At 42.7% G+C, this 22246-nt stretch overlaps 1 protein-coding gene across 2 annotated transcripts in view; it reads left to right on the forward strand.

Moving 5' to 3' along the window:
• Nucleotides 1-15059, forward strand: part of SYT14 (synaptotagmin 14) — a 135433-nt gene extending 120374 nt beyond the window's left edge. The window contains exons 7-9 of one of the 2 annotated variants that reach the window (XM_075267126.1): nt 1605-1794; nt 9279-9335; nt 14376-15059. In XM_075267126.1, coding sequence (XP_075123227.1) covers nt 1605-1794; nt 9279-9335; nt 14376-14689 — 561 coding nt within the window. In that variant the 3' untranslated portion in view covers nt 14690-15059. The remainder of the gene's footprint in view (nt 1-1604; nt 1795-9278; nt 9336-14375) is intronic. The other variant, XM_075267127.1, reaches the window with a different exon arrangement.
• The last annotated feature ends 7187 nt before the right edge of the window (nt 15060-22246 follow it).

The following is a 22246-nucleotide window of genomic DNA, read 5'->3' on the forward strand; positions in this document are numbered from 1 at the left end:
GCCCCAATTCTATTGCTAGGGGACTTGCAGGGTATTTCTGGGGTGAAGGTGGGGGGGCACATCGTTGGAACGGGTATCGGGGGTATATATCGGGTATACGGGAATACACTGACAGTGTATTCCATTCAGGATCCTGGGAAAGCTGGGTTGCGGCGATTGAGCCCGTCAGTGCCACGTTACACTGACAAGCTTCTCCCTGGAATTTAGCTCTTATAAGAACTGTTGGTTGTCTTCTCCTTCCTATCCTAGCCTGTCCCTGCCTACCCAGAATCTAACCCCTAGCTAACTGGACGGAAACCTCCGTCCCCGGTGAATTGCAAGCTCAGAATGACGCGAACCTGGGCGTCGCTGTTCTTTTAAATTAGAGGTCACATGTTTTCGGCAGCCAATGGGTTTTGCCTACTTTTTTCAACGTCACCGGTGTCGTAGTTCCTGTCCCACCTACCCTGCGCTGTTATTGGAGCAAAAAAGGTGCCAGGGAAGGTGGGAGGGGAATCGAGTAATGGCGCACTTTACCACGCGGTGTTCGATTCGATTCGAACATGCCGAACAGCCTAATATCCGATCGAACATGAGTTCGATAGAACACTGTTCGCTCATCTCTAATAACTAACTAATTTTACATAGTGACGTTTAACACTTACTAACACACCTACTATCAACAGCAAAACATGTTCAGACGAGCAGCTGTGGTCAGAAGTCAAAGCTTGACTTTGGTTCGACTATTGCAGCACCGCCATAGTTATCAGCAAGACATCTGTAGAGAGAAGTAATTTGAGGGGTTGTGGTTTGTTTTTGTTGTTTTTTTTGCTACAATTCGACAAAGTGCTCTTCTGTCAAGCTTTGATTTTAGACTACAGCATCACAGAACCAATAGACCTCAACACATCCATTAACTCAGGAATGTGGGTCACAGATGCCCCTACCAGGTGAACATTATCTAGTAGTCTCCAGACTTGTCCAGTCTTGTAGGTAAATTCACTTAAGGCCTTAAGGGGTCCTTCAAGTGCCACTTGTCTCTTAGTTTCTTGCCTAATGTGTGCCTTTCTTACAAGGTTCCATAAACTTCCTACAGTAGGTGCAATAAGGGTGCTCGGTCTAGCCGAAAGCTCCTAAAAATATTAGTCCGCTCTGTCCTGTTCCAGCCGCAATGGTGCAGTTACAGAATTAAAGTTACCAGTATGTAAATCTGAATAGACGAATGAGAACGGCAACAGTGCAAATTTTACCGATCCATGTTATTTAACCCCTTCAGTAGCATCCTACTGGGGCACTACACTAGTAAGTGATAGTCAGACATGCTCCATGCTGTGAGACTACTGAAGACAGCCGAGCTCGCTGTTACTGAGACTCCCAAAAGACTTGTAAGAAAACAAGCAGCATCCAGGGGGTAAATACAGGGGCCATGCTTATATGATGTGCCAGTATTAACAACTCCCCCCCGGCCCATCGTCTCAAATATTCCTGTCTTATTCCTTGATAACCCTCCGCTGTCCTGGCTCGGAGTACACACTGTCATTTCCCATCTCCATCCTCATGTCTGTCACATAACACTACGTTTGTTCTACACAAAGCCCCGCAATGTGATTTATTTGTCTTTCCAGGGCTGTGAATCCCAGATGAGTATGTCAGAAGTGTCATGCACGGAGAGCACTTCCTCCTGTCAATCACTGGTCCACGGAGCGGCTCCTGAAATCCTCATCGGCCTGCTTTATAATGCCACGACTGGCAGACTCTCCGCAGAAGTGATAAAAGGAAGCCACTTCAAAAACCTGTCAGCCAACAGACCTCCCAGTGAGTGCAATGTCGCTCTGTTTTCTACTTCATAATGAGTTTTACTGCGATGGGGATCACGTTCAGCCGCCATAATTACTGTACCGCTATAGGAGCTAGCGGGACGTACGTAGAACTTACAGGGTATCGTCATCACATACTGTCTCTGGTTACTCTTCAATAACATATTAAGCCTTATTCTATATTTAATTCACTGATATTATTAGATTATTTTATGCATTTATTTTTAATTTTCATATACACATATATATACAGTATATATATATATATATATATATATAGATATACTGTATATATATATATATATATATATATATATATATATAATAAAATATATTGTATATTTATGTACATATATTTGTGTGTAAATATATTTATTATATTTTATAAAATATTATATATATATATATATATATATATATATATATATATATATATACTGTATATATATATATATAAAATTTATTTTCACATGACGAGTATATACTATATATATATATATATATATATATATATATATATATATATATATATATATTATAATTTATTTATTTATCTTTTCATGATTATTCCTGGTTCTGTTTCATTGTTATCTTTCACAGCCCGGTCCTATTAAAGGGGTTGTCCAGCAGCTCATTTATTGGTGACCTATCCTCAGTAGGGGTTCGTCTCCCGAAACCAGCACTACACTCTTTTCAGACCCCAGAGTATAATAATCGCAGACCCAGGCCGGGTTCACACGGAGTATTGTGGCTTGTCATTTGGTACATACACGCCGCGGGATCTTTTGCGGGCCGTATACGCTCCCATTGTTTTCAATGGGAGCCGGTACCGTACATGCGGCGCTATTTTGCGGCCGCTGCAAAATCACGGCCGCAAAATAGCGCCGCGTGTACGGTACCGGCTCCCATTGAAAACAATAGGAGTGTATACGGCCCGCAAAAGATCCCGCGGCGTGTACGTACCAAATGACGAGCCACAATACTCTGTGTAAACCCAGCCCCAGGGGTAATACCAACATAAACACTGTTACTTACCTATCTCCGGCTTTGCTGCAGTCCTCAGTGGTGTCGGCCATCTTCAATGGCGTATGGGACGCCACATGTCCCGGGACGCAGGATGTGATGTCACGACTGTCACAGAAGTAGGCCCAAAGCCTAGGGGTAACATGGTGGCTCAGTGGTTAGCCTTGCAGCGCTGGAGTCCTGGGTTCGAATCCTCCCAGCAACAACATCTGCAAGGAGTTTGTATGTTCTCCCCGTGTTTGTGTGGATTTCCTCCCGTTCTACAGACATACTGATAGGGGAAGAATGTACATTGTGATCTCTATATGGGGCTCACAATCTACATAAAAAAAAGAAGTAGGCCCGAAGCCTGTCTGGAGCCTGGAGTAACAGTGTTTTCTATATTCCCTCACCTCTCCTGGCCCTCTGATCATTATACTTGTGGGTCTGAAAAGACCCCGAGTATAATAATAGTGTTTTTGGGGCCCACGGTGTCACTTACCGATCCCGACCCTTCCAGGATCAGTAACTAAATAGGGCCCGTTACTGGCTGGAGTTACCAGCCGGTAATGGCTTATTAAGAAAAAAAAAAACACAGCGGTAGCCCCTAATGTCCCGGGCCCTGTGGCAGCCACTACCCCTGTAGTTACACCCCTGCACTCAAGGTACCCCATTATAGTCAATGGTGTCCGTCAGACTCTGTTCATGTCCATGATTTTCGCAGTCCATTTGTCCATTTTTATGGTCCCCCAATGGATCAGAATAACGACACCTGGTGCTAAAGTGAACCTGGTGTTACTTAGGATAGGTCATCAATAAAAAGGAGCTGGACATTCCCTTTAACTCCACGTTGTGACTTCTTTAGAAAGCACTTGTCACCTCTCCTGATGTGTCCCTTTTAGTACATACATGTATTACCCACGCAATAAATCATCAGGAGGTTTTGTGCTGTTCCTCTGTTATTCCTCTGAGTAATTTAGGAAGTGGTTGTTACCAGTTGGGGGTGTGGCCACAAACACTCTGACACTGTCCAATCAGGGCTGACTATGTAGGGACACGCCCCTCTTTGAGAAAAGGAATGGCAGCATCCAGTTGTCAATTGGTTCACAAGTTTCTAGGAGGAACTACAGAGGAACAGCACAACATACAGTTCTGAGAATAGATGCCCCAGAATTGTTGTTGCAGGATGAATCCTAGTATTTACTAAAAGGGAAATGTTAGGAGACTGAGAGACTCTTAAAGGGGTTGTCCATGGTGTTATATATCTATTTCCTCTGGGGATTTTTCAAGCAGGACCCAGACTTTCCAGAGTCATCAGACCCAGCCCCAGCCCTGGGATTGCTCTTCTCCTCCCTCCTCTCCCATTTTCCCTTTGCTATACAGGATGGGTTTGCTATTGCCTGCCAACCCCCATAGCACAGGTAACTTATCTGAAACGGGAGAGGAGGGAGAAGGCAGAGCAACCCCGGGCCGGGTGCTGGTTACACATGACTTGTGGTTGGGACCAACCCCCAGGTCCAACATGAGAAATCCCTGGAGGAAGTAAGTTATATTACACTTCCTGGACCACCCCTTTAAAGGGGCTCTGTCATTGGCAAAAGCCATTTATAACTAATCACATCCTTGCATAGGCTTTAAAGAGGCTATTCCACACCTACCTTTAGTATGTAGATTGCCTCAGCGGTTTTTGAATAAGTCTGTTTTTATTCATATGCTAATTAGACTGGTGCATGATGAATCGTGCACCCCATTTGCTATTCTTTCCTATGCGTGTATACCACACAGGCTGCTGCTGCTGATGACTCAGCTTCCTGTTTGCACACACACATAGGAGATAATAGCACAGACGAGTGCTGCTGGGAACTTCCTGTGCTGGCTGGAAGCTCATTAGCATATGAATAAAAACAGACTTATTCAGAGACCATTGAGGCAATCTACATACTAAAGGTAAGTGTGGAATAGACTTTCTAAAGCCTATGCAAGGATGTGATTAGTTAAAAATGACTTTTCCTAATGATAGAGCCCCTTTAAGGCACCGATGTGTTATTTGTATCTACAATCCCAAAAATGCCTCTGAAATATCATGTAAATATGTTATTATTGCAATTTTAAATTTGTGAAATCTGTTTTTTATGTTCATATTTGTGGCACTAGAATCAAAAACATTCATCATAAAAAAAAATCATAACTGGGTCCATTACAAAGTTACTAAAACATTTTAATCACCTAGTTGTTAATTCTGACAATCCTGGTTTATAAACTTACCTAGTAATACAGAATACAGGACCCTGGGGAAGGAGCTCACAATTGACAATTAAAGGGAGTGTCACCAGAACCAGCATATCACCCCAGCCCTGCAGATAGATAGGTTAGTGTCACCAGACCCAGCATATCACCCCAGTCCTGCAGATAGATAGGTTATACTGTCACCAGACCCAGCATATCACCCCAGCCCTGCAGATAGATAGGTTACTGTCACCAGACGCAGCATATCATCCCAGCCCTGCAGATAGATAGGTTAGTGTCACCAGAACCAGCATATCACCCCAGCCCTGCAGATAGATAGGTTACTGACACCAGACCCAGCATATCACCCCAGCCCTGCAGATAGATAGGTTACTGTCACCAGAACCAGCATATCATCCCAGCCCTGCAGATAGATAGGTTAGTGCCACCAGAACCAGCATATCACCCCAGCCCTGCAGATAGATAGGTTAGTGTCACCAGACCCAGCATATCACCCCAGCCCTGCAGATAGATAGGTTAGTATCACCAGACCCAGCATATCACCCCAGCCCTGCAGATAGATAGGTTACTGTCACCAGACCCCAGCATATCACCCCAGCCCTGCAGATAGATAGGTTACTGTCACCAGACCCAGCATATCACCCCAGCCCTGCAGATAGATAGGTTACTGTCACCAGACCCAGCATATCACCCCAGCCCTGCAGATAGATAGGTTACTGTCACCAGACCCAGCATATCACCCCAGCCCTGCAGATAGATAGGTTACTGTCACCAGACCCAGCATATCACCCCAGCCCTGCAGATAGATAGGTTAGTGTCACCAGACCCAGCATATAACCCCAGCCCTGCAGATAGATAGGTTAGTGTCACCAGACCCAGCATATCACCCCAGCCCTGGAGATAGATAGGTTACTGTCACCAGAACCAGCATATCACCCCAGTCTTGCAGATAGATAGGTTACTGTCACCAGACCCAGCATATCACTCCAGTCCTGCAGATAGATAGGTTACTGTCACCAGAACCAGCATATCACCCCAGCCCTGCAGATAGATAGGTTACTGTCACCAAACCCAGCATATCACCCCAGCCCTGCAGATAGATAGGTTAGTATCACCAGACCCAGCATATCACGCCAGCCCTGCAGATAGATAGGTTACTGTCACCAGACCCCAGCATATCACCCCAGCCCTGCAGATAGATAGGTTACTGTCACCAGACCCAGCATATCACCCCAGCCCTGCAGATAGATAGGTTACTGTCACCAGACCCAGCATATCACCCCAGCCCTGCAGATAGATAGGTTACTGTCACCAGACCCAGCATATCACCCCAGCCCTGCAGATAGATAGGTTACTGTCACCAGACCCAGCATATCACCCCAGCCCTGCAGATAGATAGGTTAGTGTCACCAGACCCAGCATATAACCCCAGCCCTGCAGATAGATAGGTTAGTGTCACCAATACCAGTATATCACCCCAGTCCTGCAGATAGATAGGTTACTGTCACCAGACCCAGTGTATCACCCCAGCCCTGCAGATAGATAGGTTAGTGTCACCAGACCCCATCATATCACCCCAGCCCTGCAGATAGATAGGTTAGTGTCACCAGCACTAGCATATCACCCCAGCCCTTCAGATAGATAGGTTACTGTCACCAGAACCAGCATATCACCCCAGTCCTGCAGATAGATAGGTTACAGTCACCAGAACCAGCATATCACCCCAGCCCTGCAGATAGATAGGTTAGTGTCACCAGAACCAGCATATCACCCCAGTCCTGCAGATAGATAGGTTACTGTCACCAGAACCAGCATATCACCCCAGCCCTGCAGATAGATAGGTTAGTGTCACCAGAACCCAGTATATCACCCCAGCCCTGCAGATAGATAGGTTAGTGTCACCTATATCAAATGATGTTTTCCCCTTGTGAATCACTAACCTTGTTGCTGAGATAGCACTGTTTTTATCCAGTGTTTTACATATGGGAAAAAGCAGTGATATTTCTAATTCAGGTGACCCTAACCTATCTATCTGCAGAGTTGACATGCCTGGTTTCGGTGACAATCCCTTTACATATTTTATAGTAACTTCCTAGACCTGTTAGGTATACATATACATATTAGACCATATAATCCCATTTGCTCAATTTAGCATCCTTTAATTAAAACTTTAACTATAAGTGCTGCAAAAGAGGGGAAAAAAAGGACAAAAAATGTATTGTAAAAAAATAATACTGCAAATTAAGAAAAAAAAAAGACAAAGCGTAAAGTTAACACACAAATCATTTTACACCTCAATGGTTTATGTCCCATTGAATGTGTAGCCCGGGGGGTCTTGCCCTTGCACTGTCTTCATGCTGTGCTTTTAGCCTGTCTGTATGATCACACTGTTGCGGATATTTTAATGGCGTACATATTGCAGGTTTCTTAAGGTACAAGGAGTTTTTCAAATTACTTCAAAGTACCCTTGAGGTTGTGATCGTACACTATACTGCACCTATTAAAAGTGTGGCACTGGCACGGTGCGGAACCCCCTAGAGACATCTTGGGGAATACGTAATATGGGATGACAACCTAAATCTACACTACAAAATTATTCTGATTGGAAAAGAAAAGTTTAACTTGATTTTTTTTTTTTAAAAAAAGTCATTATTGGGGTTTTCTGGATAAAAAAAATAATAAAAAATAATATATATATATATATATATATATATATATATATATATATATATATATATCAAGCTAGTATTTGCAAGACTACCCTCAAAAATCAGCCCTATGATTGGTAGTCCCCATTCATACATATATAATTTTATTACATTAAAGGGGTTTCCAGGAATTTTTAATCTATGGCTTGCCCTTAGGATAGACCGGATTGGTGGGGACATGAGAGGCTGCCGTGCATGGATCAGCTGTACAGGGCCACTTCGATGCCCATTCTATACACTCCATGGAGGCAGAAACAGCTGTCGCTCTGCGGGGGCGGCCCCATCTTATGGGTGGAGTCAGAACACTTAGGTGGGACCAACTGCTTTACATGGAGGGAGAAGCAGAAAATAATAAGTGAAGACCCAGGGGAGGTGATAAAAAATTACAAACTGTTATACTCACCTCTCCCGGTCCCCCAGAGTCTTCCTCTGGCCTCCAATCCCTGGCTGTCTTGATGCTCCAGTTGGCCATGTGGGACATGCCGACATAATGGCATTTTGGCCTAGTGTCATTACACCGGCGTACCCCTACGTGACCATGGCCTCAACACTGCCCTTGGGAGGCATTAATCCAGCCAAGGGCCAGAAAAGGCCAGAGAAAGATGCTGGGGAACCATCAGACAGCCCTGGAGGGTGAGTATATTTCCTCACCTCCCCTTGATCTCCACTTATTAGAGACCCCAGAATATAATAGTGTTTTTTGTGACGAACCCCAGGGTAAGGGACCTCAGGATAGGTAGCTTGTCTGCTGAGGGGCCCATCCAGACTTTCGAAAATTCCTGATATTTTATATTGTGCCCCTGGTGCCCTGTATATTGGTCAGGTGCCACCGATTGAATATTTGTGACGTATCTAAGCATAGTCATAAATTAAAAATTCCTGGACAACTCCTTTAAGTATATGGTTGTATTTTGGGTTCCCATAGACATTAGATAAAAGTTGTCCAATATGCCTAATCTGTGAAGAGTTGGCCCCACAGCAATGGCTAACACTTCTTTCTAACAAAGTTCAGACAGGTTGTTTTTCAACACTTTCATCAGAAGTTGTCTCGTGGTCATGGCCACGTCAACCGATGATGAATTATCAACGCTCACTTTCATTGACCAAATAGGATCAGTAGAGTTCTATAGGTGGTCACCATCATCCATGTGTTCTCCTAGTTCTCCGTTCCTACTGCGGCACCTGCCACCTTTCATCTAATGTCTGTGGACCTATGTCTTTGTTCCTGTACACCCGTGTAAATCTGAAAATATTAACCCCTTGTGTATGTCATGGATGACCTAATAAACACTTGGCGTCAACCATGGCTCCATGGCCAATGCTATCGATGGTCTTCTACTTCTATTCTGTTCCACTTCAAGTTACAAAAACAATTGTGTTCCTGTCTACTCTTTCAACGCCAACGAGGTCATGTCATGGAAATGCATCACCTCTGGTACTGAAATGGTTGCGCTTTAACCTTTAACCCTCTCTCACCCAACTATTGTCATTATTTCTCTTTCTGCTCTCCACCCTCTGTTGTCAGATGGACTGTTCTGTTGTCTAAAACACTTGATAGGTGGACAGGTTTATATAATTCGAGGTGAGTTCCGTAGAGGCTAGCTTGGATGTTGTCTTTCTCATGCAGAGGAGAACTTGCAGTAAAGCTGTCCACCATATTGTTTTGTTTCGTATTCTCTTCTCTGTGGTTCACCAGATGGGACTGTAAAATGGAATTGATCTCTGGTGATGGATGACGGTTTACGGGATATAGAAGGTAGACCAATCTACCATGTAACACTGCATTGTACCGTTGGCGATATACCAATCCATTGGGGCATCATTGTTGATGACATCTGGACAGCATGTTCGTCAGACTAATTAAAAGGTCTCGGACTACTAGAAAATGGTCGATCAGCCCTACCATTGATGCTTGTTTTGTAACCAAAATTTTACCCAAATTTTTGGTACAGATCCTTTGTTTTTATTGATGGTCGCTGATGACCTCAGGAAAACGACTACCTAAATTTAGGATTTATACAGCCTTACCAAGGTGCCACAGAGAGTAACTGTCTTGAGTGGCCCTGAAGATCAAGAAGTCCTATCACTTTACTCTATGTAGACCTTGTTGATATTGCTCGAAGGTAAACTATGACACGGCCTCCTAAACGACATTGGCCCAACACTATTTGCAGAATAAGAGTAAGGCTTTAAAGGTGTTGGTTTACAAAATTTATCCAGGAATTGAAACGTTAGTACAATAAAACAATCTCTTAAACGGGTTGTACAGGAATTGTAGAAAATCGTGGGGTGGCTGGGGGGATGTAAAATTAAAAAAAAAGAATACCGACCTACCTCTGGTACTTTGTTGCCTGCTGTTGGTTCCCTTCTGTCTCCTGCCGGTTTGTAACCCCTGAGGCACACATGACTGCTGAGGTCACTGATTGGTGGAGAAGAATTGGTGACATCATTCACATACATCACCGATTCCTTACCAGAAACTTATTGGTCTATGAGGTCACTGATTGGTGGAGAAGAATTGGTGACATCATTCACATACATCACCGATTCCTTACCAGAAACTTATTGGTCTATGAGGTCACTGATTGGTGGAGAAGAATTGGTGACATCATTCACATACATCACCGATTCCTTACCAGAAACTTATTGGTCTATGAGGCCACTGATTGGTGGAGATGGGTTGATGATGTCACTCACGTACATTACAGTGACCTTACCAGAAACTAATTGGTCTATGAGGCCACTGATTGGTGGAGATGGGTTGTCATTCACATACAGTCCTATGAAAAAGTTTGGGCACCCCTATTAATCTTAATCATTTTTTGTTCTAAATATTTTGGTGTTTGCAACAGCCATTTCAGTTTGATATATCTAATAACTGATGGACACAGTAATATTTCAGGATTGGAATGAGGTTTATTGTACTAACAGAAAATGTGCAATATGCATTAAACCAAAATGTGACCGGTGCAAAAGTATGGGCACCCTTATCATTTTATTGATTTGAATTCCCCTAACTACTTTTTACTGACTTACTGAAGCACAAAATTGGTTTTGTAACCTCAGTGAGCTTTGAACTTCATAGCCAGATGTATCCAATCATAAGAAAAGGTATTTAAGGTGGCCAATTGCAAGTTGATCTCCTATTTGAATCTCCTCTGAAGAGTGGCATCATGGGCTACTCAAAACAACTCTCAAATGATCTGAAAACAAAGATTGTTCAACATAGTTGTTCAGGGGAAGGATACAAAAAGCTGTCTCAGAGATTTAACCTGTCAGTTTCCACTGTGAGGAACATAGTAAGGAAATGGAAGACCACAGGGACAGTTCTTGTTAAGTCCAGAAGTGGCAGGCCAAGAAAAATATCAGAAAGGCAGAGAAGAAGAATGGTGAGAACAGTCAAGGACAATCCACAGACACCTCCAAAGAGCTGCAGCATCATCTTGCTGCAGATGGTGTCACTGTGCATCGGTCAACTATACAGCGCACTTTGCACAAATAGAAGCTGTATGGGAGAGTGATGAGAAAGAAGCCGTTTCTGCACGTACGCCACAAATAGAGTTGCCTGAGGTATGAAAAAGCACATTTGGACAAGGCAGCTTCATTTTGGAAACAAAAATTGAGTTGTTTGGTTATAAAAAAAGGCGTTATGCATGGCGTCCAAAAAGAAACAGCATTCCAAGAAAAACACATGCTACCCACTGTAAAATTTGGTGGAGGTTCCATCATGCTTTGGGGCTGTGTGGCCAATGCCGGCATCGGGAATCTTGTTAAAGTTGAGGGTCGCATGGATTCCACTCAGTATCAGCAGATTCTTGAGAATAATGTTCAAGAATCAGTGACGAAGTTGAAGTTACGCCGGGGATGGATATTTCAGCAAGACAATGATCCAAAACACCGCTCCAAATCCTCAGGCATTCATGCAGAGGAACAATTACAATGTTCTGGAATGGCCATCCCAGTCCCCAGACCTGAATATCATTGAACATCTGTGGGATGATTTGAAGCGGGCTGTCCATGCTCGGCGACCATCTAACTTAACTGAACTTGAATTGTTTGTCCAAAATCCCTTCATCCAGGATCCAGGAACTGATTAAAAGCTACAGGAAGCGACTAGAGGCTGTTATCTTTGCAAAAGGAGGATCTACTAAATATTAATGTCACTTTTCTGTTGAGGTGCCCATACTTTTGCACTGGTCAAATTTTGGTTTAATGCATATTGCACATTTTCTGTTAGTACAATAAACCTCATTTCAATCCTGAAATATTACTGTGTCCATCAGTTATCAGATATATCAAACTGAAATAGCTGTTGCAAATACCAAAATATTTAGAACTAAAAATGATTAAGATTAATAGGGGTGCCCAAACTTTTTTATAGGACTGTACATCACCGGTTCCTTACCAGCAGATCATTGCTCTCTGGGCCACTGTTTGGTCTCAATGTTCACGTGTGCCTCAAGGCTTCTGGTAATGCGGGCCTGACATAAGATGGAAAGGACACCAATGGCGGACAATAGAGTGTTGGGACAGGTATGCTATTTTTGATTTTATACCGCCTCCAGCCACCCCGCGTGTAGTTCCAATTGTTGGACCCTAGCCCAGGCGGCCATTGCTGACTTTCCTGCCATGATGATGTTCTGTATATGTCCATGACTGTTGCAGCCAACCACTGTTTTTGGTGGAGATGCTAGTATATATGGCACGGGACTGGTGGGACCGGTGATTGGCTAGTGAGTGGTCACATACATAAAGTCATATCACCACCATGAATGAACAAAGTTGGCTGGGGACTACAGATCACCATCACTGGCATGAGCGGGTGTTAAAAAGGTCAAGGATCGGCCAACAACTTCTTGGATCAGTTATATCACAGGTGTGCAAAGTTTAACTTGACACTTAAAGGAATGTATCATCAATTGTATCACTTTTTTTCTAATCTGTTTTCATTTTTCGGGGCGGCCATCTTGCCCAGCTAAGCTTCTCCTCTGCTCCGTTCATGGCATTTAGTCAAATGCTTTACGGTATAGCCATGACCATAGGCAGCAATACAGTCATTGAGGTTTATAGGACAGTTTTTAGACATGTTCTGTGCAGGGAGGGGAGTAGATAAGTGATGACGTCACCTATTGTTCGTAGTGGACATCATGGTAGGTCAGGGATGTTATCTATAGAGGTGTTATCTTGTATTGTAATCCTTTTTATCATTTAAAGTAGAATAAAGAACCACTACAAAATTGTCAATTACCGGTCCATTATTAGGCTTAGTGGCAAGAGTGAATAATTGCAGGATTTAGAATAAATAAATAAATATATATATATATATATATATATATATATATATATATATATATATATATATATATGTATATATATAGGCATGCAATTTTATTGTCAGTGTCAAGTTAAACTTTGCTAGCTGCAAGCCAATGACTGGTTGAAGCCTTTACCGTTATCCTGCCCGTAAAATGTTTTTGTTCTATATTATTTTTCTTAGATTTGCAATATTATAGCAGAGGTAATATAGAACTTACTGACATTTTTGGAATAATGGCCCAGCCTAAGCGCTGGCAATAAACCAGCTTTTTATACAACCTGGATGGGTAACCGTATTGGGCACGGTGCCCACTTTAACTCCCCATCGTGTTCCTAACACATCCTAATATCCGTCATCCGCCTGTCTACCTCTTCATAACCCTGAAACCTGTATTGTCTAGTGACATTTTTTGCATAATGCCGCTTTGAAGAGGAGCCAACACAATGGAGTTAATGCCCTTCTCTTTATCGGTAATGGCTTTGTGCTGTTTGCCACCAAAATGACCGGATTTCTCAAATACGGCGTATGAAACCATTACGCTGAAATTTCCTTCTCCCGTCTGTCGAATGAATTTTTGTACATTATCCGCACTCAGATCGGAGACAAATGTAACAAAATTGCAGTCTGGATGCATTCAAGTGATGCTTGGCTCCCGATCGGATGCTTTTAACCCAATAGAAACCGAAAAAAAAGGGGGCCGGCGATGCAATGCAGTGTATTGGGTGGTAGACTCCTCCTGTGGTGGAAGGGTTAAAGCCCAGATCTGCGGTGCTAAACCGCATCCATGCAGAGTGTTCCTAGTCAGTTCCCATATTTGGCATCACATTCTCAGCTCTTCTGATGTCACCATTGCACTTCTGCTCCTTAACCCCCCCACCCCCACCCCACCACCATCCTCCTCCTCCATCAATTGTTCTCATTCCCTCTGTTGATGTCTTTTTATTCTCCAAAAACTCAGTGGTATGCTTCAAGTGTTGTGGCTAGACGAAGCTTGCTCGGTGTTAGCAATGCTATATTATTTGGCTTACGAAGGCAAGAGGATTATGCGGTATACCGTATATGCAAATGCAATAGTCTGAATCGTTCCCGGCCAAGACTAATATTTGATATTTTTGTCATTAAATATTTAACGCTTGGATTTTCCTATTGACATATTTTTTGGGGAAAATCTTATTATAGAGCTGAATAAATTGCATTTGATTCAGATGACTGGTATACTCCATATCCTTCTTCCCGACACTAATGCGTTGACTTTATACTGTGCCTGCTCGCAACGACGCCTAACCATCTCCTTCGTTTTTGTAGATACCTATGTAAAGTTAACACTGCTGAACTCCATGGGTCAGGAAATGTCAAAATGTAAGACATCCATCCGACGAGGTCAGCCGAACCCCCTGTACAAGGAAACCTTCATTTTCCAAGTGGCTCTCTTTCAGCTGTCTGATGTGACTCTCATATTGTCCGTGTATAACAAGCGCAGCATGAAGCGCAAGGAGATGATAGGCTGGATATCCTTAGGTCTGAACAGCTCGGGCGATGAAGAGCTTAATCATTGGACTGAAATGAAAGAGTCAAAAGGACAGCAAGTATGTAGATGGCATACGCTGCTGGAATCGTAATTGCCGTCGGTAGGTCTCTCGTGACTCAAGAGAGCTCATCTGCTCTTTGAAAGGACAGGATGTAATTTAGCCACCTGCATAAGATTGCTCCTTGCAGGTAATGGCTTTGACATGCCGTGGAAAGCTCAGTACACACCAGAGATGAGGTTTCATGCCGCAGTGTGTATCCCTGTGCATCTGAGCGGAGATGGGCACGGGGACGTGAGCAACATCAAGCTGGATTTCTAGATAATATTCCAGTCACTTCTTAGGTGCTTTTCTTATTTTTGTCTCGAATTAAACCGTTTTGTACAATGTTCTCACTGATGAACCTGGATCTAGAGGGGAGTAGGGCGAGACCCTTGTTTCAGTCTTATCGTGTCTTACTTCTACGAGCTACGTCTCCCAAGGGGCACAGTCTTTTGGTGGTTAGAGTGTCACGGGACGTGTCGTCTAGTAGTCGCTACCCTTGGTGGTGCAATAAGTACTTGGGCTGTCCAGCAGGTTTGGGCAGCTCATGAATAAGATTGGCACGTTAGGTCCTGTCCCTCTGGTAGGTTTTTTTGGACACCATCTACGATGACCATGGCTTAGGGCAGGGGTCCTCAAACTACGGCCTGCGGGCCACATGCGGCCCGCCAAGCACTTCTCTCTTGCCCCACCGACAACGCCGGCAGGCGTGCATTTATAATGAAGCTCCTGGGGAGCTTGGGCCAGGCCATTGAGCGCACTTCACTTTACCTATTGGAGGGCACCGCTCCCGATATCTGTGCGACCTGCTCTGCCTCCGGCCCACTGTTTAAAAAGTTTGAGGACCCCTGGCTTAGGGTAACTGTTAGTGATAGGGTAGTCCCACCGCATTGAGGACTTGTCAGCTACATAAAGTTTAGGGATTGTAAAACAATGGAGAACCCTTTGGTTGTACAAAAATAAATCCAATAGTTGGAGGTAAAGGTCTTCTGATTTCGGTAGGATGAAAATGGTCTCAACTTAGCACCTAGCTTAAGATGTGTTTTGCTCACCTGGCTTGGACTTCACATCAGATCTGTAGCTATAGCATGTATTTGACTTAAAAAAGTTAGGTAAGGGTAAAAATATTTTTTTGGGCATTGGTGCCATTCTTGAGATTTGTGTTGTCCATAGTTGGGATTAGCTACAGGTTCTTCAAGGTGGTGGAGAACACATTACAAGGATGTCAGCCTCTATATCTAGGAATACACTTCTGGGTTAGCCCTTATTGTTATTGAATATTAAATCCTAAAAAAATGATAAAGCACAAGTTACAAAAAAATTCTACATAAAACCCATTAAACATATTTTTTGAGATTCATTGAAAAGGCAACGAAGAATCCGAATGATATTACTGAGACGGCTAATATGTGTATAAAGGGATTGTGTAGGTTGGGTAACCTCTTCTCCTAGTGGGCAGGTCAACAAACTCTTCATGGGCGGTCTTATTTCTGGGACCTCCTCTGAGTCCCGTAGGCGATAACCATGGGAAGTCATTAAAGAATTCCATGGACAACCATACAAGGTGGTTTACAATAATTATCCATTTCTAAGAGCTGTGCTGGACGTGGCTCTTCGGTCTAGTTAACTGAGGAAGTTTCTGAGTAGGAGGCCACCAGTAAGGTTTTTGAAAAAGGTGGTCCAAAGGCAGAGCACTTCTTTGTTGTCCCATTTATACCACTTGTATCATATATCTTAGTTAAAAAAGATACTCCCTCTAGGTATCGACAACCATGGAACAATAACCCTAGAAAAATTCACCAGCACTGATGGCTTTATGTTGAATGTCGAAAGTTGGGTTAGAGCTCCCCTTGCATGTTCGTGACTCGGTGTACTATATGTTGTCTGTAAAGCTGAGATTATTGACAGTAAGTTTAATGAACCTGGTGACAAGTCTATAATTCAGGCTCTTTCTTGGATTGTATTGTGAATCGTTCTGTAAAGGCAGCCATTTTGTATCTCCAAGTCACTCACAAAATGGTTGACCCAATGGTGAATCCCTTTTAACTTTGTTTAATACAGTTTTGTCATGTTCTTATCATGCCCAGACATAAACATTTGCACATTATACTTGTTACTTAAGCTGAATGTAGCTCGGACGTCTGGGAAGGTTTTGTTAAGTTGTTGATAAATGTCAAAAAATAATGTTTAGTGAATGAAATCGAAAGGAGGAGATTGTTTACAAAGATGGCGACAGATATATGTTATGTTATTGTTGGACGCCTGTGTATTCTGTAACCAGAAGACACAGTCAATGTTGTACCTTGAGGAGAAGACTTGTTTTATTGTATACATGGTGGATATAGTGCTTAGGGTTGTGTTTGAGACGTCTCTGTCTGGGTCTACCATGTTGGATAGTTGTGGGATACATTAGGTGTATTTGTGGACATAATATAATGTGTTATCTTAAAGAAACCAAAGCCTACGTTGGTCCAAACCATTTCTCGGTACAGCCATCCCAATTTGTTTCAAATTTTTTAAGGCTGGGGTTTGGCCAGTGACTTCTGGCATACATCAATATAAGGCCCGCTCCCGACACCATGGTGTAAGACGTATGGAAACACGGCTACCAGGCTCTCATGTAGACTGTGGACTCTTCCTAAATTGTCAGATGTTGGGAATTTGGACTTCAACTGACTCTTTTTGGGGGAATAAAAGAGCTTTTTCCCCTTTCCGAGTTCAATACATATGTACCACTTGACTGACCTGGGCGTGAGATGAGACCGCATGGGGTCGTAGGAGGACAATGGTCTCATTTGACTCCCTGTATCTGATCTTAATAAACTACTGCAATTGGGATAATGGAGAAGTTTGGTATTAAGAGTAGTCACACCTAAGTCCACCATCTTGGTGGTACAGGAAGTTCATCTATCAGAGGCATAATGTAACATGACCCACCCTCATCCTATTGGCTTTCTAATGAAGGATTCTGACAACTTGAGTTTTATAACTTTAGGTCACACGGAAGAATTAGAGAGGAATTCGAAGCCCCATAGATTATACACACAGTGGTCAACCAAAGTCTACATGATCCTCCTACCTTTTAACTATATGGAGCTTGAATATTTTTGATGCCATCCCTTGTCTTGCCTAATGTTTTAGACTTTGGATTTGGTTTTAACTTCTACAGGAAATTAGTAAGATACAGGTTGACCAGTTTGGTGGTTGTATCATATGTGATACATTGTGAGGGACACTTCTTGAGGAGAAGCTGTGTAGACCTAGCCTTAACCAAAACCCCTTTCATTATCATGGCGGATGGTTTTGTGTATCTCATAGATGGAACGAAACATCTCAGCTGAGAGAACATGGACAAAGAAAGTTCTGTGTTCTTCTAAATCTAGAGCCCTTTGGCAGTCATATACTTACTTATGGAATGTATTCACATTCACCCCATGAAACCAAATGTAAATCCACATTGCACAATTGCCTTGTTTCTTATGGATATAAGCTCTTCTTGAACCAAATTGGATGCTTTCCACAAAAGTAGAGGAGACGTATGTATCAGGGTTCACATACTTCATGCTCTGAAAATTTTGGTTGCCGCAATGTTGATGACTAAAATACCTGGAGAGTTAGGGTGGATCCCAGGTCATAGAATTATGAAGGATGGGATATGACGTCTGAAGATGGCAACATAATTTGGATCCCTCCTGATTGTCTTCCCCATGCTTGGTCATGTTCTGGATGGGAAGAGAGGAATAAATTGCTATCGGACAACTCTGATGGTGGCTTGTCTCCCAATGGACAAAAGTATCAGGCGTGTTGAAACCCAACTTCCCCGACATCTGAAGTTGTAAGAAAGTCGGGAGAACTCCATATACATCAGATTGTTGACCATCACGTTTGGCCCACCTTATGGTCAGCTTTACTTTTGCTATGAACGCCACAGTCCTTAGAACGTATTTCCCAACTTTTTTTGAGATTCAGGGAACCTCTGGAATAAAAAAAATCCTTGGGTCACCCCTATCAGAAAGTTTATACCAAAAGACCCAAGGTTCCTTGAAGGCATGCGGTTGTCTTCCCGACCTGTGTCTGGCAGATTTCCGTGGCACCCGTGTTGTGAATCGCTGCCTTAGAATGAAGAGTCGCAACACTAGCTAAGCCCTGCACTGTGTTTCCCTTCACGGTAATAAATGGGGTTGGGTTGCAATTACCTGCACAGCAGGAGGCCAATAGTGCCGCTGCACGGGAGAAAATCAGTCGAAAATCGGAAGGAGCGGAGGCTGACTGTAAGTGATAGAATTTGTCATCAGAAGGATCCAATTAGAATGAATAGGGACCTTAGTGAAAACATTTTCTTTCTAATGTAAAAATAAGGAAAGGGAATATCAGAGAGGATCAAGCTACAACTCTATCCACCCAGAATAGAGCAATAAAACTAGATTGTCTCTTTAAAGGGGTTCTCCGATGGATAATTTTTTTTAGCATGGGGCAGAATTGTATTATGTATCTCACCAATTTCCCACCACTGTTGACTTGCCCCTTCTGTTCTCGACCTCCTGATCCCATCTTGGCAATTCTTAACACAGCCAAAAAGTGATTGGTTGAATGGCCATTACCCGCCACATCCTGGGTGTCAAGATGGCGCCAGTAAATAGAGACCAATGGGGACCTGGTAAGAATTGGTAAAGCAATGGTAAGGATTCAGTGGGCTGATTATTTTATATCAATTATTTCTAAAAAAAATATCCACTGGACAACCCCTTTAAGAGATCCAATAAAATGGAAGAAGCCGAGAACACAACACATTTATCCCATGTTGTCTCCATGTTTCTTGGTGCCTTTAATTACAAGATGAATGTGCTCAAAATTACTTTGAGATGTGAGTCAGAAAAGGGGCCAATTTTGGTCGGAGTCGGAAAAAAGTTTAAAAAAATAAAACGATAATTTGTTTTTAGTTATATTATACAATTATCAATATTGCCTAATTAATTCAATGTAGGAAGACAATCCCTGGCCTATAATGAAGGAGTCGGAGTCAGGCGATTGAGGTTAGAGTTGGTGATCTGGCCGACCGATTCCACAGCCCTGGTTTATAAGGACGATTGCAGACAGGAAGGGGAGGAGTTTCACTAACATCCAATCAGATCACTGCTTTTTGATCCAGTAATGGATACTAGTACACTATTTGTCTTCTCCTATACACGAGGCCCATAATCTCTATGGAGCCCCAGATGCCCCATGGCATGAATGTATTGTGAATAGTAGCATGGCGCTGGTTTATGTTTTATGATTCATATGAAGCAGATTTTTCATTTTTCGTGGCGATCAAATTTCTAAGACACGTTTTGTGTTCTATGGAATGAATGACATGTATCGCACTGATATCCTACAAGACGGCTGAAGCCTTTGTAATGATTACATCTCCTCTTTTTGTATCCCCGCCGCTTATTGTGGGTTAATGTACTGCAGCTTATAAAGAATCGCATTTATACAACACCAATCTCTCATGTCAAAACATTACAACTCGAGATAATTAGAGACATTAAAATCATGTAAAGCCCTGGAATGTAATATCCCAATTGTATTACGTTTTACTAAGGTGTCACCGCTACATAGCTGATATCTCCTGGAAAAAAAAAAAAACATGCAATAAACCTACCGCATAATAGTAATAAAACGGAAGGAGCGACGTGCATGGATTCCTTGGTGGCGGCGCACACATAAAAAAACTGAGATGGTTTGGCCACACTTTATATCAGAAAATCCACGAAAAAACAGCGACTGAATTCCTATGACAAGAAATATGTAATAAACCATGTATCTAATTAATTATAGAATTGTATATTATCATATAAATTAATCCATTTTGAAGCCGGAATTCGTAAATTTTTTCTGACCACCAAAAACTAGCCCCGACTACGACTACACAATCCCCGTCACGTGAGTGGTACGTCAATTACCTTCATAGCAGATGACTGGGAACATGGTGGTGTCGAGAAAAAGTCGAAGTCGAAGTTTCGTCAATGTAGGTCCCAGAGATCTCGGACTTTTTCGGGTCAAACTCTATGCAGCTCCACTCAAGTGAATGGGCTTGTTTTGTGGGCACTCCCAAAAAGTGAGATACCCCTTGTAAGGGTAAATTAAAAACAAGGCTGTGGAGTTGGCGTCGTAGTTGTGTAGTCGTAGTCAGGGCTAGTTTGTGGTGGAGTCAATAAAAATTTTTTTGAAAATATTCTACAATTTGGGATATTGTATTATTAATTCGATGTAGAGTTTGTTCTTTTTATAGGAATTTGGTCATTGACTTTTTTGTGAATCAGAGGAGCTTTAGTGACTCGGGCTGTTTTTGAAGGAGTCAGAGCAAGAGTCAGAGTCGGGCTGTGGAAAAATAGAGGGTAGGTGGTCCTGCAGACAGGAAGTCCTGCAGACAGGAAGGGGAGGAGTTGATTCTAACAACCAATCAGATTGCTGCTTTCATTTTTGATCCGGTAATGGATTCTAGTATCTGGCTGTCAGGGGTAACACTATTTTACTGCTCATATTTCGAGGGTCATAATCTGGAGTTGGAGTCGGAGTTGGTGGTTTGGCGTGAAGACTCCACATGACTAGTTATACAAGTAATAAGAGAAATTGTGCACGTACACCAAGTGTAACGGTGCAATTTTTGCCTGGGGTGAACATTTTTTGGATCACGGACCCTTCAAAACCCATAGAACCCAATGGACACTGTATAATTCTATACACGTTCTTCTGCTGGTCATGGCTTCAAGCAGATAGAACCGTATGACAAGGAGTACAAGGAACAGAAATCTCTGTCCTCCTCCAAATATATATATACGTGATGCCATATCTAGGTGAAGGGCAGAGGATATTGCAGAATTTGTGCAGAATTTGTAATGGGGCCCCTACCTACCTTGTACCATTGAGAATAGTGGTATATTTTATGTCAGGGGAACCTTTGGGGCCCCCTCAGGAAGCAGGGCCCGGTCGTGACTGCCGCCCTTCACCCTCTGTAGCTACGTCTGGGTTACGAACTTTCCTAATACTACAGGCTCTCAAAGAAAATGCAAAAGGACCGTTACATGTGAACAGGACACCAAACATCAGGGACTGGGTGTAGTCACTCAGCATACAGGGGGTTAAAAAATATAAGTGTCTTACAACATATGTTTACAATTTTTACAAACCTAAATGTACCCCGCTGTTAAAGATTGTCTGGCAATTTGTGTCTTTTTAGCAATTTCCGAAGCAGCACTTAAGAAAAGAACTGCTAGAAAGTTATAGGCTGAGAAGATGCATAATAATGGTTATAAGTAAGAGGATGCGGCACTTATAGCAGTCACCAGTCACATATGTGACACTTCAGGCTTTCAGAGAGACAGCCGCCGATACGCCGTCGTAATGCATAGTCTGAATCGAGATCTAATCGACATAGAACATTGCAAAAGTTTTCAGATACTTTGCTTTACTTGTCTTTCCCGATCTGGTTACATCTTGTCTTAAAGGTTATGGGGGACTTGTGCCCAAAATAGGGAAGAAAAGCAAAGGGATTATTAAACGGGATGTCCATATGGATTAGATGGACAACTCTCATCTGCCGTGCAATACGACACTGTATGGGTG

This window comes from Leptodactylus fuscus, chromosome 3 (genome assembly GCF_031893055.1).
Source record: "Leptodactylus fuscus isolate aLepFus1 chromosome 3, aLepFus1.hap2, whole genome shotgun sequence".
NCBI lineage: Eukaryota > Metazoa > Chordata > Amphibia > Anura > Leptodactylidae > Leptodactylus > Leptodactylus fuscus.